This window comes from Alosa alosa, chromosome 10 (genome assembly GCF_017589495.1).
Source record: "Alosa alosa isolate M-15738 ecotype Scorff River chromosome 10, AALO_Geno_1.1, whole genome shotgun sequence".
NCBI lineage: Eukaryota > Metazoa > Chordata > Actinopteri > Clupeiformes > Clupeidae > Alosa > Alosa alosa.
The window spans coordinates 18,381,362-18,408,789 of NC_063198.1; the positions used below are offsets into that span (position 1 = coordinate 18,381,362).

Genomic DNA, 27,428 nt, shown 5'->3' on the forward strand with positions numbered 1-27,428 from the left:
CAAGTTGGTGGGTCAGTGGCATTTAAACTGCGATAGCCACCTCCTCATGACTGCATCGACTAATCCCAGAGGGGTCTCAGGCAATTTGATGTCGAGAGAGAGGGTTGAAGTAGATGGAAGTGCTTTGGCTTGACTTGTGACTTGTGTATGTCAGTGTCATGTGAATGAATTATTGAGTGAGTGAGCATGTGTGTGTGTGTGTGTGTGTGTGTGTGTGTGTGTGTGTATGTGTGCATATGTGTCGTGTGTGAGTGTATGTCTGCAAGAGTGAGAGCCTGTGCAAGTGTGTATTTATCTACCATGCTGGCCAGGCTAGGCCAGGCTCTCCCTCCTCAAAGCCCTCCAATCACCAAAAGCAAACATCGGCTGATGAGGTGCGCAGTGATTAATGTGTATTTAACACTGCACCCCCCCAATAAAGGACACATCTTGACCTTTGACCCAGCCAAATCAGACCTGAGAATTCCAGCTCCTCAGATGTGAACCCAGTGGCGTGTAATGTGGCTCACCTCTGACCCTCAACCCTGCCCTTTTTGAGCTTGTTTACCTGTGCCCAGGCATCTGCTGAGAACTCACAGGGGGTCAAGAGCCATCCATCTGCCCTATGAAGGACTCCTGTTAGCTTATTGAGTAATGAGTCAGGTCCCTTCAGGGGTGTGTTGTTTGTTTATTAGCTGATTTGTCGGTTGTCTTAAGGAGTTCTGTTGGCTTATCAAGAATGCTTGAGATTCTTCGGTGTGGTCCTGAGTGTTTCAGTCAGGTTGGGAATGTGTGTATATGCGTGTGTGCGCACAACTGTGTGTGGACCTCCACTGAGATAGACAAATGCAGGGGTTTAAGAAAGGTTGATTGTACGTATCAAATTGTGCATTTACTGACAGCGCACACTTGTATTTTTCCTTACTGTGAATAGAGTATGTTCCCCATTATAGTTTAGTGGAAACCATTAGCATTTTCCTAAGCAGAAAGGACATCATTGAAGAGCAATCTAGGGTTAGACATTTGGCCAACGTCGAACCACAAGTACTGCCATGTGTTACAAAGTGATTGTGGGAAAATCTTTCACTCTACAGCAGAAGTTAATTTAAAGCTTCCTCTGGTAACTAAATCCTTATTGCTAAAACACTGGGCCCCACACTGATATGATAAAGGCTATCAGATGGAAAACATCTTGTTTTGTAGCTGTACTGCAGACATTGATTTCCTTTAAAACATCAGTGTGATGAGTTTGTTGTCTGAGCTTGTTAGCTTGGTGTTTGCAGTCTATGCTAGATCCATACATTAAAGTTGCTATACTGTTGTTACCGTTATGAGCATAGAACACAGTGATGCGGAAAGGAAGAGATGGTGTGATACTATGCCAGATTACCATACAGTTCAGTGTTTAATAAATAACAACACAAATAATCATTCAACAATCAAACAACAACAATACAAAATACAACAGTATATAGACCTATCATTGACATAATTTAACAGTGTCCAATCATGTAGGATTCACTGTAGCTGGAGTGAGATGTGGGATTTCAACACAAACGCAGTTCGCTGTGAGGAGTCCACAGTTTCAGAGTGAGGGGTGTGTGACCAGTTCTCTCTCTATGTATGTGTGTATGTGTGTGTGTGTGTGTGTGTGTGTGTGTGTGTGTGTGTGTGTGTATGTGTGTGTGTGTGTGTGTGTGTGTGTGTGTGTGTGTGTGTATGTGTGTGTGTGTGTGTTATTGTCGCCACGACTTGCGACTGAGCACACACACGCACGCCACATTAATGCGGATGTGCCGCCAGGCTACCAGGTTTTCGAAAGAAGTCAGTGCCCGCACAAACGTGTGTGAGTTGGTGCAGTAGGAGTTCCAGTGGCGTCCGTCGATGCCCAGGCAGCCCGACCCGGTAGCGCGGCCACTGCTGCAGGTGGTCTCAAAGAAGTACTGCTTCTTGTTGGCATTGTTGATCTTGACGTTGGGCAGCACGGTCACCTCGTTGCCCTTAATGTCTGTGGCCTTGGTCTTGTCGCCCACCCACACGCTGACGCTGTCGCAGACCGAGTAGACGCCGCGGTGCTGGGGGACTTCTGCCGCGCGGCGCCTTGTCCTCCCCCCTTGGCCCCCGCCTCGGAGCGCGGGGGGCTCGGCGTCGGGCGGCTGGTCACTGAAGAGCACACGAGGCGAGCGGTGGCGGTGCTTGCTGAAGAGCTTGGGGTCCACCGTGGGGACGGTGGCGGCAGGGGTGCTGCCAGGGGCCGGGTGCTGGAGGGGGCTCTGAGGGATTGGATGGACCCCTGTCGTCAACACAGCCTGGACACTGACAAGGAGGAGGAGGAGGAGGAGGACCAGCATGGACGACCTCATGGACTCTCGTCCTGATGAAGACAAACAATAATGTCACCAGAGTAGGGTTGGTGCAAACTAACAGGACCAGAATACTGAGACATCTGGATAAAGCTGGGATACTGAAGCCTGAATCCAATCCAAAGAAACAGAGGTCATGAGTTTTACTCTAAAAACAGATGAACCGTCTCAATACTAACTTGATATTTGAATAAATGCCACACTCAGTATGGTCATCACCAAACAAACAATCTGATTTCAGTCTAATTACTCTCTTTACTCTGATTAAATTGTAATTTGTAAACCGTTGAAATCCAATTTTATGAAATCAAATTGTATTCAATTTCAATCTGATTACATCTCTCATGTAACCAATACTTAACAGTATTCAATGCTTCAAACTTTAAGTCAAGTATAAGTCAAGAATCCCACATATCAATGTTCATTAGTGTGAGGAAGAATATGGTCAAGAACTAGTACAACTGGTCCACATTTTTTTAAAGAATATCTCAGCCATCTTTACCACAGAAATCATTAGCAATCTAAGCAAACGCTTGCTATAAACTGTCACTCACTTCATCCTGTTTTGATGTCTTTGTCATTGTATATCATTTATATAGCTCATAGTAATTTAATATTTTGACTGGCATAAGGCAGGAAACATTGCTTATAATCTTATGTCATATATGTAATGCTGTAGACTTGAAAGCAGTGTCTAAAAGGAAAAATATTTCCCTTAATGTGATCAAAATCACGTGCAATACAGTTTGAATAAAAGTAACATTTATTCCAATGCCAACTGGTATCATTATTAAGACAGCCACTTATCAGTTACAGACTCAGACACAAGCTATCTCTACAGATAGATTACTACCCTGTAATTGCAGGCACATAGTAATTCAGGAGCACCATGCCAAAGTATTGAGAGGATGAAAAGCCTAAGACATGCCTTACAATACACTTGTGCTGACTGACACTACTTTCTTTGTTCGTTAGCCAAAGGTTTGTTTATGAACTAAATAGCGCCCGCTAATTGACTCGTAATAAACACATGTTATAAATCCGTGCCAGGTGGTGTCCAGGCGGCTACCTGTTGAATGTCTCCTTGTGAAGAGTGGGCCTCGTCTGGGGCGTCTAAAGTGAGTGTTGCGAGAACGCTCGAGTCCAGACACCTGCCATGAGGCCCGTCTTTGGCCCCCTGCTCACCCCTGTGAAACGACAGACAAAGAGTCTGTTAACCAGTCTGTAAAACAGCCTTCACTGAGCTGTAAACACAGAGAGACAGAGAGAGAGAGAGAGTTCAGAGAAAGACAGAAAAGAGACAGAGAAAGACAGATATGAAAATAACGTTGTCCATTTCTCTTCTTGGGAATTGTTTTGTCACTGAATGTGGCCAGAGTATTATTCTGCACACAGACACACATAGGCATGTGCAAGTGCATGCATACTCACACAGACGCACACACACACACACACATATATGCACATACTCTCTCTTTCTCTCTCTCTCTCTCTCTCACACACACACACACACACACACACACACGCACACACACGCACGCACACAGAAAGACACAGACATGAACTGAAAAAAAATGGCAGATACTCAGACAGAATGGTCTATAAAGTCATTCACACAGCTATAAAATCATCTAACCGACAACAGTGTGGAGTGCAATTACAACAACTACCCTCTGAAAGACATGAGAGACATCAGCACAGCATGCAACATTTATGTATATGGCTTCTTTGAATGTTGCGTGGACAAAAAAATGTCCTTTCGCATTTGATGATGCTGGGTCAATGGTTACAAAGGAACCCGGATGGTTGTTACGACATGGGCATAATATGCATTCATGCTGGCGCCTGTGCCCAAATGACACTTAACCCTTGAAAAATGTAACTGCCCTCTAACCGCAAATAACTAACCCCATATGCTGTCTGACCACAACGGCTCTCAAGACCTCCGTCTGTATGACCGTCTGATTGTCTCGGAATGCCTTGGAGAAATACTTTCCGTGGAAGTTGTTTATGCCTTGTGTTAGCAATCTCCGTTTTACTAGCACACCAGGAGTCTGCAGCAGTAGCAAGGCACTGTCTGCAGCTTCAGGCAAACGAACTTTCATTACAGTGTTGTCACCTTCTGACAGATGTTCCCTAAGGGAAACAGGTGACTGGAGTCAGTTCATGCTGATGTACTGAACCACTGATTCAGGGAAATGTTGCATGACTCATGTCTGAATTACTTTGCGTTTCATAATTAATTGATTAATGTGAGTTAATGTCCAAAAATGTGTTTCATATTGATATTCATTATTTATTTGAAATCAGTTAAAAACATAATGTCTGTGTTTTGACTCTGTTTTGGCTTAAAAGCAATGCACCTCTAGGTATTATGGATTTTGGGCTTCCACTTGTCTCAAACATCACACCACAACTTACTCAGTCACCTGCCCAGACAGAGTTTTGGTAATGTTTTTCCTCATCAAAGTATGAGTTTCACTAAATACCTTTCTTAAGTTTGACTGACAAACTTGACCCGAGGCAGGACTCACCGAGGAGAATACCTCATAATTACGTCTTCAGCAGGTCTGAACATTCATCTGGATTGGTCTATACATGAGAGATTCTTGTTTGCAGCACTTGGCGCACGTTTCGCATGAATGGTTTCTCTGTCCCAAACCTTACCAAAGCAGAGGAGCCAATGAGGATCTGAAGATGTGGCTCTGCCTTCCTCTGATGGGCTGCCAAAGCTCCAGGTCTTTCAGGTCATGAGCACTGCCTTTCTTTGAGTGCCAACCCTGTCAAAGAAAACAACACAAAGAAACAATATAACAATGCTTGTAAAAAGGTTTGTGGATCCGAGCTGTGCCTGTAGAATGTTTTTCTATTGTGACACTCAATTAGCTGGTAGATACTTTTCCTAGTGTCACTTATCACAATAAGTGGTAACTATAACAGTACTCTTGGCTCTTCAGTACTCTCTTTAAGCAACAGACATCTCCCTATTTTAAAAAGTCACCATACAGGGCTAAAACCATTTCCATAACATGAAAGTTTTATGAGAAAAAGTATTTTTTTTTCCAGAGCTACACAATTTCTAGGAAGCAACATCAATAGATATGCTATGTTAACACATTAAATAACCCTTGTTTTGAAGCCTGAGGCTATTTGACATTATGGGCTCTATCTTGCACACCAGCGCAACTGACTTTGTATACTCGCGCTTTTGTCTTTCCTATTTTGCAGTCAGCGCATATTGGAATTTTCCCTCCACAGGTACATGTATGCCCACGGGACGCTTTCAGCTTAAAAGAGGGGCATGATCCGCTAAACGGTCCCTGTTGATATTTTGCAGTTTTAGAAAACAATTCCGCCACAGACCAGGAACCTCCTGGTCTAAAGTCAGTGGCGCAAATTCTGATGCTATTTTAAGGGCGCATGCATGGCCACAGGCCTGCAGAAATTAATGCTATGCACACCGATCTAGACACCCTGTGCACAGATGGAAACATTCAAAGCCTTAATAATATTTGTCCGTTTCCCTGTTTTGTTTGTGCATTGGTCAACTAAAAATGTAGTAATATTTAGTAATTTAGTAAAATTTAGCCTACATCTACATGCAATATCTTTACAATAACAACGCCTAATTACGACCTATTAATTTGGACTACTATAATTTGGACTATTTTGAACTATACAGCCCTATAAAGGCTAAAGTTACCTTTTGTAACCAGTTTTGTTCCAATTTACCGTCGTGTATGGCTTTAAACATTGTGTGCGTTTAACATCAGTCTATAAGCATTATTCCAGTTGCGCTAAGGTTTTGACAAGCACCACAATTTTGCCTACCTTGTTGTAGTCCATCTGAAATAACTCCAAACTTTGCTATGTTCCCTCCATCCTTTCGTTGTTTTCAAAAAACGTTTTATTTCCATGATGGCCTTGAAGTCTTGAGTTTGTGAATTCGCTTAAATAAGCTTATTATGTGCTGTTAACCAGCAATCATAGACAGTAAAAGAAAGCAGCAAGTAGCCTTGGCTACAATTTCTGTAGTTGCTCCGTCCATTCATTGTTATTCTCTCTCCTGCTCAAACAAAAGTTGTGCGTGCATTAAGTTGATGATAACGTGTTTACAAACTCTACTTTACATAAAATAAATATTGTAAATAGCCTACTGTCATGCAGTTAATGGGATACTGTGCAGAGTTGGAAAGTTAGGTCAACTTGGAAACTGTTTCTTGTTGTTGAGTTGCCTGTTGGTAAGGTACAGCCGTAGCTTACACCTGCAGGAGCGTTTGCTTGGGCACCTGTGTTGCGCAATGCACTTTGCTCCTCTCATCTATACGACGCAGTTCCCATTTCTCCAAACCATACAAAATTACAAGGACAAATATTGCTACACGAGGGAAATCAGTGTGGTGTCCGATGTGAAAAAACAGGTATAAATCTAGCGAACACATTTCCACGAATCACGGATGTGTTGACATAAATTAGGAAATATTAGAGGACTTAATGAGATGTGATGTTGAACTGCATGCCGATGCCATTTAACCCAAATGCCCCAGCAGCAGCAGCATGGGAGAGGAGAGCTTATCTGACAGATCTGCATTGTCTATAGTGAGGTAATGTTAGATTACATTGCAAAAATATCACCATGCATTCATAACCTCGTGACTCAGTGAGAGTGATCCCAAAACATCGGAAAGTGACAGTATTACATTTTGTCAAGAGGAAAAATCAATAGCAAACTGTTCCTAACCGACTATAGCGCTGTGAACCATTCCTGGCTGCGCCTGGCAAATCCGCCATCATAATAGCAATCCTATGGAACAAGCGTGTCTGTTGTAAAAGGAAATGTGAGATGACGCTCTGATTGGTTTATTGCATGTTACGCCCAAACCACACCCATGAGTAATGTAGCTACTACAGACCACCCCATTTTAGATTTGTGTGGGGCGCAACAGTCCTTAAATAAAATAGAGTCCTAAAATAGAAACAGTGCCCAAGATCCGCCCACAAAGCGATTTGCGCTAAAGTGCAAGATAGAGCCCTAATTCCCATTCTCTTGTTCCAGAATAGTCAAGCAAATAACACAGATGTCCTATAAAAAACATATTTGTGTCAGGGTGCAGTAACCATGTTGTGCGTCAAATGATCAAAGAACGTGTTTTGAGCATCAAGGAAACACGACTTGTCAGCCATGAATCAAATAGCAAGTCATTACGCCTAATTGAAACAATTTAACAAATCCGGTTGCCGGATGAACCTAGCTGGGATCTACAGTGTGTGTGTGTGTGTGTGTGTGTGTGTGTGTAAGGGGGTACTCTCTTGCTGTTGTCTTTCATATGACAGTGCATGCACAATGGTTCAGGACTCTCTGGGTAATAGGATATGCTCATTTAGACAGTGGCCATGGCCAACAGTGGCCTTCTGTCAGGGGCCAGTGCGGGCCTTTTGAATGGGGACAGAGCCTGGCGGAGGTCTCAGGCCAGTCAGGCGAGGCCGCCTGCTGCACACATGAAGCGTGGCTTTGTGTTGGCCGCAGACTGGAAGCTTTTCAGCAAGAGAACAGTGAGAAAGTAAGAGGAGGGGGCAACATTTGGAACCTCATTTACAGCTGAATTGTAGGTCTAGCTGTTGTTATACCTTTTTTTAAGTTTTTTAATTATTGGGTAGCCTATGCATAAGAAGTAACTGTGTGTGTGTGTGTGTGTGTGTGTGTGTTTGATGGGGTATAATGATTTAAAGTAGTTACACATGTGTAATGTCAAAACAGCACACAATAAAGTGTTTTGAGTTTAAGCATGCCTGTGGTAATGCATAGGCCTATATACTGTATTTTTTTTCCCAGAGGAAATAGCTGTGAGTGTTTATGATGCCTACCGCTCACCGATTTAGACATGGCATTAGTACTCTGAGACTGGCAGTCTGTCCTTTCCCACTACAGAGTTAGCATTACCTGACAGCATTCCAGAAAAGGCTAGTGTACTTAGTGGCAAGACGAGCATGTGCGCCTAGAAAAACACATCATTAGCACGGCTGCTGCCACAAAAAGCCACAGGATATCCGGCTGATCGAATTAATTCAGAGTTCTCACGTAGTGTGACTGCTGTTTACCACTGAGTAAACGGCAATCAAGTCTGCAATGCATGCAATTTACTGTATGTGGGGTTGCTAACTAACTAACTTGCAAAACATATTTGTGTACACCCATAAGGTCGATTTCCAGAAGTTTCTGTGTGAGTCATGAACATTAGATAAACCACCTCTGCCTTGTACACAAATTTGGTGGATACGTGATTTGCTTCAGCATATCTCCTTTTTGATCGATGACATTTGACTCGGGAAATAATCTACTCTAATAAGACATTTTCAAGGACATGCTTTTGGAGCCAAACATTTACATAATATATTATGGGTGCCACGGGCATAATAATATTACATTTACAGCCTTTACTGTACATCTTGACCTCAAGCTATTTTGATAAGGAGATGTAACACACACACACACACACACACACACACACACACACACACACACACACACACACACACACACACACTCACTCACTCACACACACACACAAACACACATGCACACACACACATACACACACACAGACACAGAGACTATATGTACAGATAGTGATTGCTGATACTAATTTAACTATTTGTTTGACATGTTCATTTTATATGGCGCAGCATGAGAAGCAGTCAGAAGTTACATGAAATATAGTCACGCACGCCAGACTCTAGTTGGTGTTAATCTCATCCGCTTTTTCTTAAAGGAGGAGTGATAAGAGAGCATGCTGAAGGAAGAATATCTTCATTACTAATAGAGACATGGCTACATTATGAGAAAAAAAAAATATCTGAGGAAATCTGACAAGTGAATAACAGTGTTTTCCCTTCAGAGTATTCACAAGGGCATATACAAGTTCCACATCATGGTATGTGGTCATTTAAAAAGACACTAGCAGAACACAAGATTTATTTATTTAGAAACAGCTGGAGAGGGATGACAAGGCCCTCATGTTGTGGGTTCAGATCCTGTCTATCCTGATAGCCTGTGTTCAAAAACACATACATAAAATGCTTGCTATTTAACTTACGCAATAATACTGTGGGGATATACTTACTGTTGCCTCTGACGAGAACAAATGCATAATAAATTAATTTTGAAGAAAAACATTCATTCTGTGCGGATGATTGAGAAAATAGTACCAAAAAATAACACAAACATATCCAGGAACGTAAATAATTTTCATATTACAAATGTTATGCGTTTTATTACACAAGTACACAGTAAATCCCAATGCATGGAGGGATTGTTCTGCTGATTTACAAACTTTTGCTAGTAGAATTGACAAGACTTTCACTAAATCATATTCGAACCTCATAACAAACAACAGCATTAGATTATTTTATTATGGTAAACCCATAACACCATGGCTACATGCCTCTTGGTCAGATTAGAAGAGTTGTAAGTAAAGGATGATGTAGGCCTACAGCCAGCTGGTTATCATTGTGAAATATACCCTAACAGAGGGATCATGGGCCTACAGTGGAGGGATATTAATATTATATATATAAGTATACTTTTTTGATCCCGTGAGGGAAATTTGGTCTCTGCATTTAACCCAATCGGTGAATCAGTGAAACACAAACAGCACACAGTGAACACACAGTGAGCACACAGTGAGGTGAAGCACACATTAATCCAGGCGCAGTGAGCTGCCTACTTCAACGGCGGCGCTCGGGGAGCAGTGAGGGGTTAGGTGCCTGGCTCAAGGGCACTTCAGCCATGGCCCACTGGTAGGGGCTTGAACCGGCAACCCTCCGGTTATAAGTCCAGAGTGCTAACCAGTGGGCCATGGCTGCCCTATTAGACACCTTTACAGTATACTGGAAAGTTTTCCTTTTTAAATGTGTGTTTAAGTGTCCTCCACTCATTTCATGGATATTAACCAAAGAAAGCACTGACATGACTGAGAATATAATTTCAAAACGTATTTAACATAAGCAATGGCTCACTGGCCTGGGGGAAGTGAAAGAGCATGCCAGGCAAGAAGGTTGTCCAGTGTCAGGTCAGCTTGTCTCTGACACTCACTTATCTGGGCCAGTAAATATGGGGCCAGCACAACTCTCATGTAGGGCTACTGGCCCATGCCAAATGATATAAAAACAGGTATGAGCAATATATGCTCTCATTCAGACACTCAATTATCAATGCCAATCAGACAATTAGGGGGGAACTGTCAGACCTGTCACATTGGGTACGCCATGGAACGAAAAACATGATTAAGAAGATCCCAGTCCCAGACTGTTGCGCAGCTGAAAATCCCAAGAATGGGATTGAAACATTTAATTCTCAAAACTCCAGCAACTGGTTGTAAATAGTACTTAAGCTAACAGTGTTGCACACCCATGTTGTATGCTGAATTACAAATAATAGATCTATGTCCTCCTCTATGTACATAGAGAAATCCCAGCACTTGTGATTCTCATCAGTTGTGTGACTGGATCAAGAAAAGTTTAACAGACCATTTTGGTATCTCGTATGATAACAATGAGTGTTATTGTTATAAGATTTGTCACCGGACTCTCGCTTCACTGGATAATTTAACCTGATAAGTGTTTTGACAATAACACCTCCCCAATAAGCCTGATCTGCCATATCAAATCATTTTATGGATTCAATTAAAGTAAATTATATCAGAATTCCATTTCAGAGGCAATGAAACTACAACTGAAAACACATGTGAAATTAAAACACACGCTCCATAACAAAATAAGCATGATGCAAGGAGTTACTTTTCATCATCACCTTTTGTTAAAATGATAAGAGATGTCTTGGGCTTGCCATGCCCCAGGCATGCCTGTTAAACCATGTTTGACAGATGGATATCTACAGGTAAACACAGCCTATGTGATAAAGCACACACACACACACACTGGGGAGACCTCAGCAAGAGTAGAGACATAATGAGGGTGTGTGAATGATTGATCATGTTTGTCTTATCAGCAACTGTCACACATATTTTAAGGATCTGAATTATTGTCATAGTCCATCTATTGGGAAATAGACCATATGTATAAACAGGATTTTTTTAAAACTGATGGTAACGTTAGGATCTATCAACATGAGTGTTCTCACTACCACCTGTAGTGTAGACAGATATAAGCATGCAGCATGGACGTTCCTGTCATTTTGTCAAGCATGGGGGTTGGTACAGTGTTATAAGATGTGTAGAATTGACATACAATTTGGTGTGTCAATGGATGTGTCTTTCTTACAAGGCTGTAGAGTTCATGGTTTGACATCAGACCATAAAACATTAAATGCTATAACACAATGGCTCAAAGCACAGTTCCGTCTCTGATGGCTGATAAAAATGAATGGACAAGGACGACAGCAAGCTTGAGGAAAAATACTCCACACTAATAAGCAGATGTCCTGGTTATATGGTCCACATGGGAACAAATGATCTTTTCAACACTTCAAGACAAGTTGGTCTGGAATGATCCTCAGTGGCATTTGGAAACAGAACACATTAGAATTCATACCGAGTAGGTATACTGACAGCCAAAAAACAAAGACATTAAAGTTAAAGAGCATAAAAGACTTACAGAATGAAATATTTATTCCCTTCTTTTATCCATGTAAATCTGTTAGCCACTAAAGCAACTCTGTCACTTTACATACGGACACCTATTTGATTCTCACACAGGGTTTAAGGTCTATATACTTCATTTCAAATCGATTATCTTTCAGTGGGAGTTGGAAATTAAATTCCTAACTCTCACTAAGGAATCAATCTTGAATCTTGATTTCCATGTTCACAGTTGGATGCTTGATGGTGTTTTAAGCCCCCACTGTCGACTTCAAGGTAGCGCTGTGACTGTCGACTTTAAGGCACCTAACCCTAACCTTTACCCTAACCCTAACCCATGCCTAACCCGACTGCCTTCGATGCAGTGCTGCCTGGAAGACACCATGAAACCAGTTGGACATGACATGATTTGCATTTTATACAGTGACATTCTTCCTTCGTAAAGTCTGCCCATGTTCCTGCCCAAACTTGCAAGAGCTCACAATATACATCTTACTGCAATGCTGTTTGAGCTCATCGCTGCATCCAGCAGTATGCCTGTTTCTTCTCATGTAGAGGTCAATAGCTGATAATTATCTAGGATTTCCTTTCCGATGTGTGTTTTTGTTCTCTTGTAAAATGACATGATAGGCCAATTGCTTGATTGCTTCCTGTCCTGTGTCTGTGCAGGCATTGTAGAGTTCTTGGCCAAATCCTGCCCATTAGCGTCGAGAGGTAAATCAAACACAGTCTCACACCCATATATGTTCCAGGACCCTGTGACTGTGTTGTGGAAGTGGGAACAATTCCAGAGCATCTGCTGATTCCAGAGATTGGGAGTCACTCTCCTTAACAGGGTTGACGCCTTAGCAAAATGCAATGAGGCAAGCGGCTAAAATTGCTGAGGCGCCGCGTGACTCTAAGGCCACACCAGGTTTAAAAGCACTGAAAATATTCTACATTTTTTCCTACAAGTGTTTAATATACAACTCTCAAACATAAACATGTATTTATACCACATGCTGCCATTTCTGGCAGGTGTGGCTGCTTTTTTACAAGGCCAATTGAGAAGCTTAGGAGATCTATAAAATGAAGGGAATGTTCTGCAAAACTAGCTAGACTGAATGCCTTGTTTCATTGGAATAAACACTCCAGCTATTAGCCCCAAATCATTATTTTACGATGACAAGAGGTCAACGAGCTCAAGTTCAACAGAGGACAGTAGTGTAAACTGCTTTTAAACTAGAGCTAAATAGTTTCAGTATTCACTGCTGGATGCCACTGCTGGAAGAACAGCAAATACACTAGCTAAGGCAGCATGGACGTGTATTTCGTTGGAATTGAGTAAACAACTGCATTGAAAACCTTCATTTACGAGATTTCTGCACTTCTGAAACGATTTGGTAAGAGTTTAATGCACCGATTTAAGTTTAATTTCAGTGCTAGTTACCCCTGCCGGAAGTTGTAAGTCAATGAACCTTTTCCAGACCCACTCTCACAGGGTTGCCAACTCTCACGCATCTGGCGTGACACTCACGCTTTCAGCACCAATCTCACGCTCTCACGCACACTCAAGAAATGTCACGCCAAATCCATTCTTTTTTTTTTGCAATCCGTTCATTTTTTGTTGATGACTAGACTAGACCACAGCATTGTTTCTAAATGACAGGATACGAGTTTAAGGCATACATATGTCTAGACCAACAGCAAGTAGGTCTAATATCCGCCTACAACGTTCTCAGCGCAGTTTTCTCTGATTGTTCTCTGACTAGGCTATTTAAATCCGGTCCGCGGCACCTTCACGGAACACTCTGCTTTAGACATGAGGCAGACCGACATAAAGTGTGGCCGCCCATTCTTCTCTAGGAACTACTCGCGAAGTAGCTTCACAGACATCACATGAAATAACTTTTTCTCATCTTTTATAAGGTGCTATAATAAACGGTTCGCGAGAAAAATAAATTAACTTTAAAGAAATAATCATATTAGGCTACTATAGCTCTGCGCTCATTTCAATTCCTATAGGAGGAATATCTCACAAACTTTTTGTTACACACATGACAAACTGTAAACCAGAATAAACAGCATACCTTACCGAACACAAAGGTGTAACGCAATCCCCTGTACAATAAGCCGTTGCAGAGTAATCCGGTTTTGAAATGGTAGCAAATTTCTATATGGTCTCCCATTTTGGGCTTTAAGTGTCTTAAAACTGAGCTGTGCTTAAATACCTACATAAGTGTAAATATTAAAATCAGAGGATATATAGCTCATGGCTAAGAGTTTGTCGATGTAGCCATAATGATTTGTTTTCACAAAATGCTAAGCATGCATGTATTTAAGTGTCTTAAAAAGTGTGCTTATATTTCATAACAGGCCAAATAGAAAATAAATGTTAAATGTTAAATATACTGTAGCCTAGACATAATATTAAAATCAGATGATGTAGGATAGAGTTAGATAAAGTTGGATGGCTCCAGAACTCACACCAGTGGATTGGGTCTTAAAGGAGCCACACCACTTTTATGACACTATAGCTGTTCTGTTGACCTTTAGATTTGTTGCTACTGGGCATGAAGGGCAGGCCAATTATGAGTTCTGTCCAACATTGATGGTAGGTTTAGAAGAAAAGTCACCACATTTTAATCATATTGCAATACCAATAACCGTGATCATTTTGGTCATGATTTTTCATCAAATGTTCATACTGTATCTCTAGTAGCTGGTAGACTTTGGAATCCACCAGCCACAATGGTAGGTGGAAAAAAATATTTTGGGCTATTTCCATCCCTGATACATACTGTACGTACACTCATACACACATTCATAAGTCTCAATCTGTCCATTTCTTTCCACAAAACTCGGCAGAAGTCATCATTTACGGGGTTATTTTTCAATTTTTTCTACTGAGCTACTACCTTTTTCAGGTGGGCAGGGGGGCCCTTTTCATGTCTGTGGCCCAGGGTCCCAGTGGCCCAGTGGCTCATAATCCTTCCATGCCTCAGGGTTAAAACACTGGTCTTGTTTTCAAGTGCAATCAATAATTGTACATTTTGAAGAAACTTAAATCCTGGATTATACTGTACATAGCAAAAAAGTCTGGGGACAGACATTTTTAAAATTAGGTTTAGGGAAAAATTTAACGCACACGCACTAAGATAAATCTTACTCCAGCCAAACACCCAAAGTTGGCAACCCTGCTCTCAATTACAATTGAGAAGGTCTGTGTGCTAACAGGCTATTGTGGAAGTTCAAAGGAGCAACATCTACACATGGCTTCACTTCAAACACACAAGCATAGCTACCTTGATGTGACACCTAGAACACCAAACTAGGTGCTATTTATAATACAATACTCCTGTATATTTCATTTAATGGTTCCATTCAGGTATTCCATGCAGCATGGACGACAACCATAATAAGGAACAATCAGTGCATCCACAAAAAGGCTCCCATAACTCTTTGGTTGACTCAGAGCCTGCACTTTGGTGTTACCATACAGAGATGATGGATCATATGAAAGTGAGCCTGGACAGCAAATGACCAAATTATATAGTTAAGGGCCTTTCTCATTTGGCACTGAACACTAGCAGTGGCCTGATTTCTGATTTCTTTATGAAAATGTGTGTGCTAATGTCCCCTACTCGAGTTACAGAGGTAGGTAAGGACAAATATACATAGCTTAGGTGCAATCAACAAACTTCCTCCTGCTGCTACTAGCAAACAATTAAGGCAAAAGGGTTGGTCTCATAGGCCCTGTGAAAGTGAGAGTCGGAGTCGGTCGTGTGTCTTTTTCACCACATCGTCCTAAGCAGATGTCCAGATTTACATTATGTCTTGCGGCACTGTATACAACTGTCTTCGGTTCCTCTAAATATTGAAATTAGAGCCAAAGTTTAGATGGCTTGCATAAATCTGTTCATGTGGAACATCTGAGATGATTGCTCTTCCGCAAGTAAAATAAACGGGTTCTTTAGAGGGAGGAGATATATTGTGAGTGTGTGTTCTATGTGTTGCGCTAATTCAATGGTGCTAATGTCTTTCTTGTGCTACATGTTCTCACACACACACTGAGAAAGGCCCCTTCTTTTGCTGGGGAGATGTGTTTACACAATAAAAACACAGAGCACTTAAATGCCTGTGAATATCTAAGGCTTGGCGCTTCCCAAGACCAGTAAAAGACAACACTTTAACAAGAAACACAAACTGCACCCTGCCTTGATGCAACATCTGTTCCATCCATCAAGACTGCCCGGCACTCAAATAGAACCTGCTAAGTCTATTACACTCATCAATTTCTTTTTTAGTTTCGACTAGGGTGAAGTGTGATGTTTACTTTAGCTCTTGTTTACAAGGCAGAGGGGTCACAGCACAAGTGGAGCTCAGTGGACTGCCCATTCATAGACCTCAGTGTAGTGAAACCAACTTAGCCTGTTTTGTGTCGGATAATCACATTGGTTTACAGTTTTATCACTGTTTAATAATGTTAGATGTGTTAGACAGCAGTGTAAACTCCAAATGTTTATAAGTTGCATTGGTAAGCATGAAGGTACAACCATAAACACTGTTCACAGCAGTTGGTAGGCCTAAATGTTTTCACTCAACTTCCTTGAATGCAGTGATGTCATTACACTATAAGAGTATGATTAATGATTACAAACAGAAGTATGCTACGAAACCCTTCTACAACTGTGTGGGTTGCAACTTGATCTGTGTCCTAATATTGAACAATCAAGCTGTTAATGTTCAGTGAATAATAAAGCATTATAATGAAACTTAAAATAATTAAACAATCAGGATTTATGTATTAAGACACAAATTATTATTTATTCTTTATACTTTATACTGTACTTCTTTTGCATCTAGTGGTGTGTCTTTAATGAATGTTGCTATGATTGTGTACAACCTGAATTCCAGAAAAGTTGGGACGCTTTAAAAAAATGTGAACAAATCATGTCAAACCTATATTTAATTGAGAATAGTTCAAAGACAACATATCAACTGTCGAAGAAGAGAAATTGTATTGTCTTTTGGAAAAAATATGTAGGCATTTTTACCCACTGAGTTTAGCAACATGTTTCAAAAAAGTTGGCACAGGGGCATTTTTTACCCACAGAGTTTAGCAACATGTCTCAAAAAAGTTGGCACAGGGGCATTTTTACCCGCTGAGTTGCTTCACCTCTTTATTTAACAACATTCTAAAAATGTTTAGGAACCGAGGAGACCCCTTGCTAAAGTTTTGAGAATCATATTTAACTAGTATCCCGTAACCAGTACTATGGTGATTAATTATGGGCATAATTAATTTTGGCACTGTTTTCCTAAAATTTTGAAACAATTTTTCCACTTCACCTCAGTCCATTTTAAATGAGCTCAGGCTCAAATAAGATGGTATCATTTCTGTATCATGTCTTGATAACATTTCTTCTTTGCATGGTAGAGTTTACGCTAGCATGTGGTGTGATCTGGGTGGCGTTGCGGTGATGGAAACAGGAGACAGTGGTGATGTTTCTCAAAAGTAGCCAGGTTTTTATTTCCACCTTAGCAGCTGCATGCATGAACCAGTATGGAGAAAATCGGAAAAAGAAAAGAAAAACCAAACTCCAAACAATAATCTCAAATCAATCAATGAGCTTCCAAAATATATCAAATTAACTTTGACAACCCTTTTCAATCATAGGGCAAACTGCTGCAAATCACAAAACGAGTGTTAGGCCTATTAGCAGGGGCTATCACTTGCTCACCTCAGACCATTCTACCTCCTTCTGCTCTCAACCAATAGTCCCAATCAATCAATTAATTATTTCTCCATATAAATATCTGTAGATGATGAAAAACCCACAGTTTCATAACAAAATCCTTTATCTAACTTCATTAAACATAGCATACATAACCAGAACGTCCCAAACACTCCTTTGCCCTGCACACTTGACTCTGCTTATGCAATTTTTCAACTTTCCGTTTTTTTCTCCGTCCCCAGACCAGGAAGCTGGTCCACAATTAAAAGCTGAATGTCCGTGTTCCCCAACCTTCAGTTGGCCACCCTGGGGCTTATTTGTCCTGTATGCCCTGAATGGCACCTGTTCGTGTGTGCAAACAAATGTGTTTGTAAATCACGTTGTCCGTTCTTTGTATTTAGCACCCGTAAAAACATGGGCAACCGCACCGTTACATGTAGACTTTATCAGACGTTTTTGTCCAGCAGAAAAGTGACTGCCAAAAGACCACGTTTTTTTCAGCTCTGTCCCTTGTAAAGATGCTATTATAAATATTTTAATGATATTATGTACTGTATGATGAAATTTTCAACTGGTGGAAAAGTTGACCCCACGGCTTTATTTATTGAATACATGCACAAAGACTTTGTTTTTGTCAGCAGAACAGCATAACATCTTTTCTGAATTTTCTTATGTTTTTATTTATTGAATACATACAAATTTCATAACAGCATAACAGCAATCTTAAATCAGGTCTCCTTGCAAACTCTCAGAAGCTTATGCAAGCAGATAAATATGTTTTTAGCACAATGGTGGCATACGGGAGTCCGGGGTTTGATACCCATGTATTTGTTTTGGCTAGAGTGGTTGAGAAAAGTAGATACCCTAAATATAAGTGTGCATGTGTACCAATGTTCTGCAGAGAAGGCACACAATTTGAAAAATATACAATGAAGGAAAGCAAAAATATCAGATCAGGATGTAAATAACACACATTAACATATACACTATGGTACGAATAGCATCCACTTCTAATTATACACAGGTGCAAATAACATACATTATTTGTAGCAGGATGAAAATAGTCTTTGCCCATCAGTACTTACACCAGGGTGTAAATAGCACACATTGCTACAGTATATACACCAGGGTACGAATAGCACGCACTAATAATTATACACTGGTACAAATAGCATACATTTATATTTGTACCGGGGTGAAAACAGCCTTTGCCATTTGTAAATCATAATCATGATTTACATAGCATTTGTAAATCATTCTTTTTTCTAATCACATTTTACAAAGCGTCCCAACTTTATTGAAATTCAGGTTGTTTACTGAATTAAAGTCTGTTTTATATCAGAGACTTTCTCTGTCCGTCACTATACTGTATAGCAGTAACAGAATGTGAAAACAGACTTGACTATCACACAGGCCCAGGGGCTTTTACATAGATGTTGCCCAGGAGAGTCTTAATTAATTCTTTATTTTGATATATCCTCATCAGTTGCTGAACTGGAACAGGCTTGTCTTATTGGCTGGAGGTATATCAACAAATCATTACACACCATTGTCCACAGAACGTGGACATGAAATTTCCCAGTATCGGTGACAAAAAACACAAAACAGAAATCACTCTCCTAAAGCAACAACACATGAGTTCTGCATGAAGTATGACCTGAACAACGCACGTCTGAGGCCAAGACAAGGATGGAATTTGGCAACTGCTATAATGAAACTATTCAAAGCTATCTGGAATCTCAGTCAAGTCCTTACCCTTACCTAACTACCCTTACTATTCTCCAAAAACCTAAACCTGGCATTATCAATTATATTATTCAGTGCAGTGTAACAGATGATTATGAAAACAGCATTTATAAATACTTGGAACTTGCATGTTGCACTCTAACCCAATCCTGGAAAATGCAAGTGGAAATAATAGTGGAAGTATTGTTATAAATCCTTACTCACTACTATGTCACACTGTTTAAAAGTTTTGTGGTAACTTTTAGTATGAAATGACTGCAAAACAACAGTATACCGAAAGGGTAACTGTATTTATGTCATTAATAAGAAACAAGTACATATCACATCGGGCCAGGAATATCACGTCATCCATCAAAGAAACTTGTTTTGTGAAGTTCCAAGGAAAGTGTTGCTCTGGAGAGCAACAGAGCTCTCCTCCCCAATAGCTTCTCCAAGTGGTCAGTAAGGCAACATTATATCTCGCATTACAACAGGTAAGGTAAAGGAAAAGGATTTTAAAGTTATAGCAGAGACTTTCTAATGAGGAGACACAGCACTCCATAGAAATGCATGGGGTTAGTTTGTTAGTCGACATGTGAATACATTGTGCCAATCATATGTTTTGATCTTTAAGTTGGGTTGCTGTTATGAAGCCTTCCACACGCATAGTTCTGCCTGAAATAGGTGCCCGATAAGTGCTTAAAGTGCGTTGCAATAAGGCCAACGAGTGGAGGGACTTGCCTAAAAGGACTTTGGTTATAGTCAGTGGCTGTTTCTCAAAGTCGAAGATTCTTGCTTGCCACAACCCCAAATCAGAAAAAGTTGGAACGTTGTGTAGAATGTGAATACAAACAGAATGTAATAATCTACAAATCTTGTAAACTCGTTTAGTTGCGAAACTTGTGTAATGATAAAGAAAACAGAAGGAGGAATGTTTCATAGCTAATTAGGGCAGCTGGCAACACGATTGGGTATGAAAAAGAGCATCATCAGCAAGGCAGGGTGTCTTGAAGTAAAGATGTAGGGGTATTCATCACTCTATAAGTTGCATTTCTGGACAAATTATGTAATTTTAATACTTCTTAATATTAAATTGTGAAGCATTTGGGGAGTTCATCATCTACAGTACATAATATCATTAAAATCCAGAGAAATATGTGCGAACAAGGGATAGAGCTGAAAAACAATATTGGATGGCCATGGTCTTTTGGACCTCAGATGGCACTGCATTAAAACTAGACCTGTTTATGTAAAGAATAATTGAATGCGCTTAGGAAAACCTCTGATAACCATTGTGTATGAGCACGGTTGGATACTCAATTCAGAAATGCTAGTGTAAACTTTACCATGCAACAGCAAAAATTGTATTTAGACACGATACAGAAATACCACTGTCTTATATGGACCTGAGCTTGTTTAAAATGGACTGAGGTAACGTGGTTAGACCAATCAGAATTTACAATTTGCTTTGGAAATCATGGACTCATCTAGGCTAAAGATGAGAGGGCCTATCTAAGTATCCAACCTATCCAACTTGTTTTAGTGCTCAATATCTATGACGATGTGGAGGTGCATTAGTTTATACAGCATGGGTATCTTGCACTTCTGGCAAGGCACAGGGAATTCTGAATGAAACAGGGTTTGAGTAACATATACTGTCATCCAGGCAATGTATTTTCCAGGGAAAACCTTGAATATTTCAGGAAAACAATGCCAAGATGGATTCTGTACATATTTAAACAGTATTTCTCTATAGAGGAAGAGTCCAGGTTTTAAAATGGCCTTTATACGTATATATATATATATATATATATATATATACTTATTATACATATATTTATTTTACATAAATGCTGTCTTTGTCCTTTTTGCTGCTAAATATGGGTTTACAAGACTTGTATATTATCACATTCTGTTTTTATTTGCATTTTACACAACGTCCCAAATTTTTTCTTGGGTTGTAGAATTGAGCCCTGCCGAGTCAAGTCCTTCGAAGACGAGGCAAGGCTTCTTTTTAGCATTCGGAAAACACCCAATGGGACAGACTGAGTGTGCAGGAAGCTGCAGGTGCGCGTTATTGAAAAACATGCCTCCTGCCCGCTTCTTTTTGAAAAACAATGAATGCACCACTGTCATTCTATCACGTCAATAAATGAAATTATACATGTTTGATTTGTTTGCTAAAATAAACCACAGAACAACAATCCTATTCAGCCATTGTGGAGGTGGGGGGGGGCACTACGACAGAAACTGAAAACTCTCAGACCAGCAGCATATACTTCATGCCATATATACCATACTTCTTTGGCATAGTGGCAATAAGACAATGTTTACATTTAAATACATAGTGAACTGCCTTGTTTAGTACAGATTTTAAATCCTCCATAAATGTGCGCACAGGATTGTGGGTGTTCTGAGCACGCTGAGGATACACATATGCATCCTCGATAATTCGGCAAAGTGAAGGACTTCGGTCTTGTCAAATTTGGTAGAGTTTGATGGATGCTTGACATTGGACCAGTACTTTGGCGGGATCCTTGACTTTGAGAATCAGTTTCAGTCCAATTCTGTCAGTTGCTCGTTTTTATCCTCTGGCTGTCTATTCAGCATGCGCTCTCCAAGAACTCTTTGTTGTGTTTGTATAAAGTTCCACCATCTGGCTAAATGTGACATTAGAAAGCTGTCAGACGAGGCAACATCCACATCCATAAGACTGAAGAAAACACTGTGATGTCATTCAGTAATTACCACCACTTGTGGTCATCCTTCAGATCATTTATGAAATATGTATGCTTTGCTTGCAACATAATAACCATCAAATGGTGTATAGAGTGTCTTAGAAAAGTCAGATTTTCCCGCTTGACTGAAAATACTAAAATACAATAAGAGGGTGAATTACAAGAACGTAAGGAATGTTGGTCTGCATTCCAGTTATCACAGGCCCTCTTTAGGCAATTTTATAGCTATTTTTTAGTCATGGCACATGATGTACATTGCATGAAATGTGTCTGATGTAGAAAAAAATGTTGATACATCAAGTTTTGGTCTTGCTAAGAATTGAGGCATGATAAGGTAAAAATATGAAAAAATCTATTTTTAGTTGGCTGAAATTGAATCAACATGTTGTGATATAATCAAGAAAATATATTGATATAACTAGAAAAATACGAGGCAACCCTTTTTTCTCTTTGAAATCTTTCTCTGGACAGTGTTTGGAGTAGGAAGACACAGGTATCTTCAAAAGAAACACATGTGACAAATTTGGCTAAATTTGTACAACCACAAATCTTTTTGTCCCCTTATCTTCAAAAACTCCCATTCCAGTATTTCTTGAAACCATTAGCGAACCACAGATTTAGCTGCTCATTTTTATTTAGTCTGGATGAGGGGACAACAAACACTCTGCTCTGTCTCTGTGGCTGGTATTTATTTTTGTATGGCTGCTGTCTGGCCACAGTTTTCTTTTGGTGGACCTAAGGTCCTCCTTCTGTGACGATAATCCTGGGGATCAGTGAGAGGAAGGCCTGGGGGGCTTTGGCCACCCCATAAGAGGGCCCAGGCATGGGGAACCAGATTAGCGCTCTCTGGGGACATCCTAGAGAGGGTAGTGTGAACTAACCAAAATACTCAGGCAATAATGGATGACTGACAGCTCAAGGCTATATTGACTCCTGCAGTTGGCCCTGTTTGTGTTGTGTGCATGTGAAACAAGGAGACAAGTTCCTGAATCTCCCTTGGGCGTGTTAAGCTGTTCCTCAGAGTGGAGACTGAGAGTTTAAAGTGACAAAGTGAACTTGTGTGCACATTTCCTTTGGATGGTTGAAATGAATCAACAGCAGAGTGGAATGGCAACGGCAGGTAAACTGGTGACTGGTGAACGCTGTTTGATATGCGTCAGTACTTAATTACTGTCCCGATAATAATGTTTTTCTTTAAATGTTGACTGTTTCCATGTGGAAAATTCCTTGTTTGATGTCTGTGTATCACAGATGTGTCTGTGTCTAGCCTTGTAAGACATGGTTGGAAAAGTACCATTCCTTCCAGATTTGATCTCTTTTTAATTAAGTTCTCTGCAATTGTTTGCACTGATCTCATCTTAGAGATATGTACACCTTTGAATGTTGATTGAAATGTTGGCTAAATGAGGAGTCACTACTCTGAAGAATGCCATGATTTGAAAAAATGACACAGGTTTGCTTACTCTCTGATTCCACTCTAATCAGGCTTTCCCTAGGGATAGAAGGCACTAATGTGTCAACCTGACAACGAAGTTTAGCTATAATAAGCTCTGTACGTTTGTACGCAGTTACACACACACACGCACGCACACACGCGCACGCACACGCACACACACACACACACACACACACACACACACATACACATACACACACACACACACACACACAGAGCCAGCAACATGAGGCGCGAGCATATAGCTGTGTTAGAATGAGGGGCTAGGACTGAGGGCTAGTGAAATCTGATGAGGCCGAGCTGCAGTATTGGGGGGTTATTGAGTGTGTGTAGGGGGGTGGGTGGGAGCATAGGTGAATGAGTATAGTTGTGTGTGTGTGGGGTGTGTGTGTGGGGGGTTATGTCTGTCTCCTTGGGGAGCAAATGAGATGCCTGGGTTATCACCAGAGGTTTGTGGTCCCACCGACCTCTTTTGCGACCCTCATTATGTCCCATGGCAGAGAATTACTTCAGCCATTCACTTGCTTAGGAAAAAAAAGATGAGTCTCATCAATGGGTTAAGAAGACGTAACCAAGACCGGTACATAAAACTAACTTTGTAAGGATTTCATTAACCATTTTATGGAGCATCTTACCCAGTACTCTACTGTCTCTAAGGAGCCAAAGAGAACTGCTATAACTGCTAGGTCTCTGACCTTATTGAAAATCAACCAGAACATTGTAGCTTCCACTCACTACCCCCTCTCTATTACTCTAATAACAAAAGGAAATTCTGCCTCCTTTGTAAATGAACAACAAATGATAATGATGAACTAAGAGGCCATGATTCAAACTGGTGCATATAGTAGAACTAACTTTTTAACGTTTTCATTTGAAAGATAGCATAGCGCATATCTATTTTCACAGCCCAAGATACCTACTTGAGTCCCTGACCTAAGGTAAATATCCTGAACGGATGTTTTTCTTTGAGGGAGAACATGATTGTCATTTATTGTCATTTAATGAGGGGTATGTAAGCTGCCCCTGTGTTGATTGGCTGACAGTTTATGGAATCAATAGGCTTCCTCTTGAAAGAGTAACAAAACTTTCCTGAGGCTAACAAAACTAGACATTCAATCACTTTGAAGTGAAAAGAAATAAACTCTCTCACCTCAGTTCTGATTATATTTTTGCCTCTAGTTATCAGCTTTGGATCCAAGAGTGAAATATACTCCAAATAAATCCTCACGGTTCACACAACAAAGCCCAGAAAAAGTCCAGGTAGAGAGTGGGCAGAGTTTTCCCCCCAACATCCACTTCAGCCTGACTCCTGCACTTGTTGAGAAATTGATTGTTCTGAAAGTTTAGGCAGAGGAGTCCCCCTCCTCTGAGCCACCACCTCTCAAGCGCAGGAGGAGCCGCAGGTCCTAGTGCCTGCCAAATCAACCCTCTGCAATGCACAGGCCACACTGTGCATCCCTGTTAATGGTTTGCTTGTACTTCAAAGAATCAGTTCAAATCCAGGCCACATCATTGTAACCAATGAATGTGAAATATTTTGCACCACATCTTCACATTATAATTGCTGACACAAACTAATAAAGTTAAGGTAGCATCTATATTGTGTAGGTAAATGTATGTGACATATAATCACCCATTGGATGCCTAGGATGGCTAGGGGCTCTGGTCAGTGGTTGTGTACCGACCAAAGCCAGAGTCATAAAGAGTGCAGATGTTAGCCTCTTAAAATAGTGTCCGGAGCCAGAATGGCAGAGACGTTGAGACAACAGCAATTATTGGCATTCCTCGCATGACTTCTCGCAGTCACAAATCCCTCTGCACTGGAGCAGAGGGTCCATACCAACCCTATGAGGTAAACCACCCACTTGTGCCCATTGTGAAATACTGCAGCAAAGCATGTATGTATAGGAATGATAAAAGAGTTTCAAATACAAAGGAAAATAGTTATCCTTATCCTTATATTATCCTTAATGTGGTACTGGCCGTACAGTAAATTAGCCTGAAATTGCCACTATCTTATTTTATTAGATGGTTCTCTGATTACGAAAATAAATAATGATGGGAAAATACCACTGCAAATATTCTCAGACAATTTAGAAGAAAAATAAAAACAAATTGATATTTAAATAATGCAGAAAACTGAGGAGGCAGGAAAACCTCTCATTCTCGGAAGCTATTGGGAAAACATCTGGCAAGTTGTGCCACCTTCAAATAATCCAGCTCAAATCCCTTAAGTACAGTCAAATATGTGGAATCACACCCTGCAATTTCAATCTGTCTTTGAAATCTGTTCTTTGCGGATCATGTGTCCTCTTCAACAGCACATTAATTCATAGTTTAGGGCTATGGACAGATTATGCCTGGCTGACAGTGCTTAAATTGGCAACAGTGCAGTAACACACAAAAGATAACCAGTGGGAGGGGAAAAAGAGACAAAATAACTATAAAGATAAATCTACAGAAGGTATATAAGCGGATTGTTGGTTCTTATTTCCATGCAGTGCATGTTTATTCAGTGTCTGTTTTCCATAAGGTTAGATTCTGTGAGATATGTACTGTATATCTAAGTGCGTTGTGTGTGTCAATGTAACCCCAGTACAGAAAGTTCTAAATGAACTTGTCCTTCTAACTCTTTAGGATTATGCTCTTTCAGTTCATATATCACACCTGTTATATACACAGAAAGCAAGACGAACACTTGAGATGGCATTTGCTATCCTTTAAATCCACACGGAACACAGTCCCACATAATCCTCTGACCACCACATATCTAACAGTTGAATCTTAGAATTCAAACTAACCTGTCATTTGAGTTATTCAGCCTCTTTCATTAAATTCCCCTGAACTGCCCTGTACAGTTCTGGATATGTTGACTTTGACCCAAAATAGAAAATGTGGCTTGACGTTGCTGGTCTTTTGTCTCGGACAGTCCACAGGTGCTGTTTTTTTTCCACGTAATAACTCTCTCTCTCTGTCTACACTCCTTTTTCCACACCCCACAGTAACCCTGCCCAGAGGACCCGTGGGAAGAAGTAGGCTACAGCAATGTGCTCAGGGTGAGCTGAGCACATATGGACCAGACACAGAGTTAATAGATGTCAAATGTGGTTTGAGAGTTCAGGATAAGACGGGCATATTTAAATAGATACAGGTGCTGCTGCCGCTCGCTGACTCTGGTATTGAGACTAAATTCATATCTTTCATACAGTAGGTCTTAAATGACTCCCATATAACTCAAAAACATTGCTAGATGAAAGTTAGAACATGTGAGAAACTGGGGTCAAACCACAAATAGCTCCCTGTAAGTCATCTGGAAGACTTATTTAACCACAGTATTCAAAACGATCTCATGTCCCGGTAAGAATTCATGGATGAAAGTTTTGAGCAGAGACGAGCATCAGCACTTTGCTGATAAGCCACGTAATGTTTGTGAAGACGAGGCACGCTTACTAAACTCTCTCTCTCTCTGTCTTCTGGGTGGCTCTTTCTTGGCAGCTCTGGATGCTGTGGCTTGCCAGGAAATTCTGTAATCAACCAGGGGGCCTTTCAGCAGTGCCACACATCAGATGAGTCCTTCAGTGGCCTAATCAGAGTTGGTGTGTGTGTGTGTGTGTGTGTGCATGCATTTCATTCTAGTATCTGGACACACACACACATCTGGAAGGGAAACATGTCTACTGTGTAACACAATGCTATCATATCAGTTCCATTTCCCCCAACCTATAGTATAGGGTTAACTATGTTTTTCTGCTAGCCAGCCAAAATATGTCAAATTTGCCTCAGTGACGGCTTCCCTTTTTCTTCTTTTCAAAGGGAGACTGACATGAAAATGTATATGTCTGGATATTTTAGGT

General features: G+C 40.6%; 1 protein-coding gene across 2 annotated transcripts; it reads right to left on the reverse strand.

Annotated features, from left to right (window-relative positions):
* Nucleotides 1-1,418: 1,418 nt before the first annotated feature.
* Nucleotides 1,419-26,445, reverse strand: ngfb (nerve growth factor b (beta polypeptide)). 2 transcript variants are annotated; one of them, XM_048255452.1, is made up of 4 exons: nt 26,376-26,445; nt 5,010-5,122; nt 3,412-3,529; nt 1,419-2,353 (listed from the first exon to the last, which is right to left on the reverse strand). In XM_048255452.1, the coding sequence occupies exon 4, from the start codon at nt 2,340-2,342 to the stop codon at nt 1,716-1,718; it is 627 nt and encodes a 208-aa protein (XP_048111409.1). In that variant the 5' UTR covers nt 2,343-2,353; nt 3,412-3,529; nt 5,010-5,122; nt 26,376-26,445; the 3' UTR covers nt 1,419-1,715. The 2 variants fall into 2 exon arrangements, with proteins under 2 accessions (XP_048111409.1, XP_048111408.1); XM_048255451.1 differs by lacking the exon at nt 26,376-26,445 and adding an exon at nt 24,725-24,869.
* Between the last annotated feature and the right edge of the window lie 983 nt (nt 26,446-27,428).

Coding starts and splice junctions, on each gene's coding strand:
- ngfb (XM_048255452.1), bottom strand. CDS start 2,342: ATGAGGTCGTCCATGCTGGTCCTCCTCCTCCTCCTCCTCCTTGTCAGT.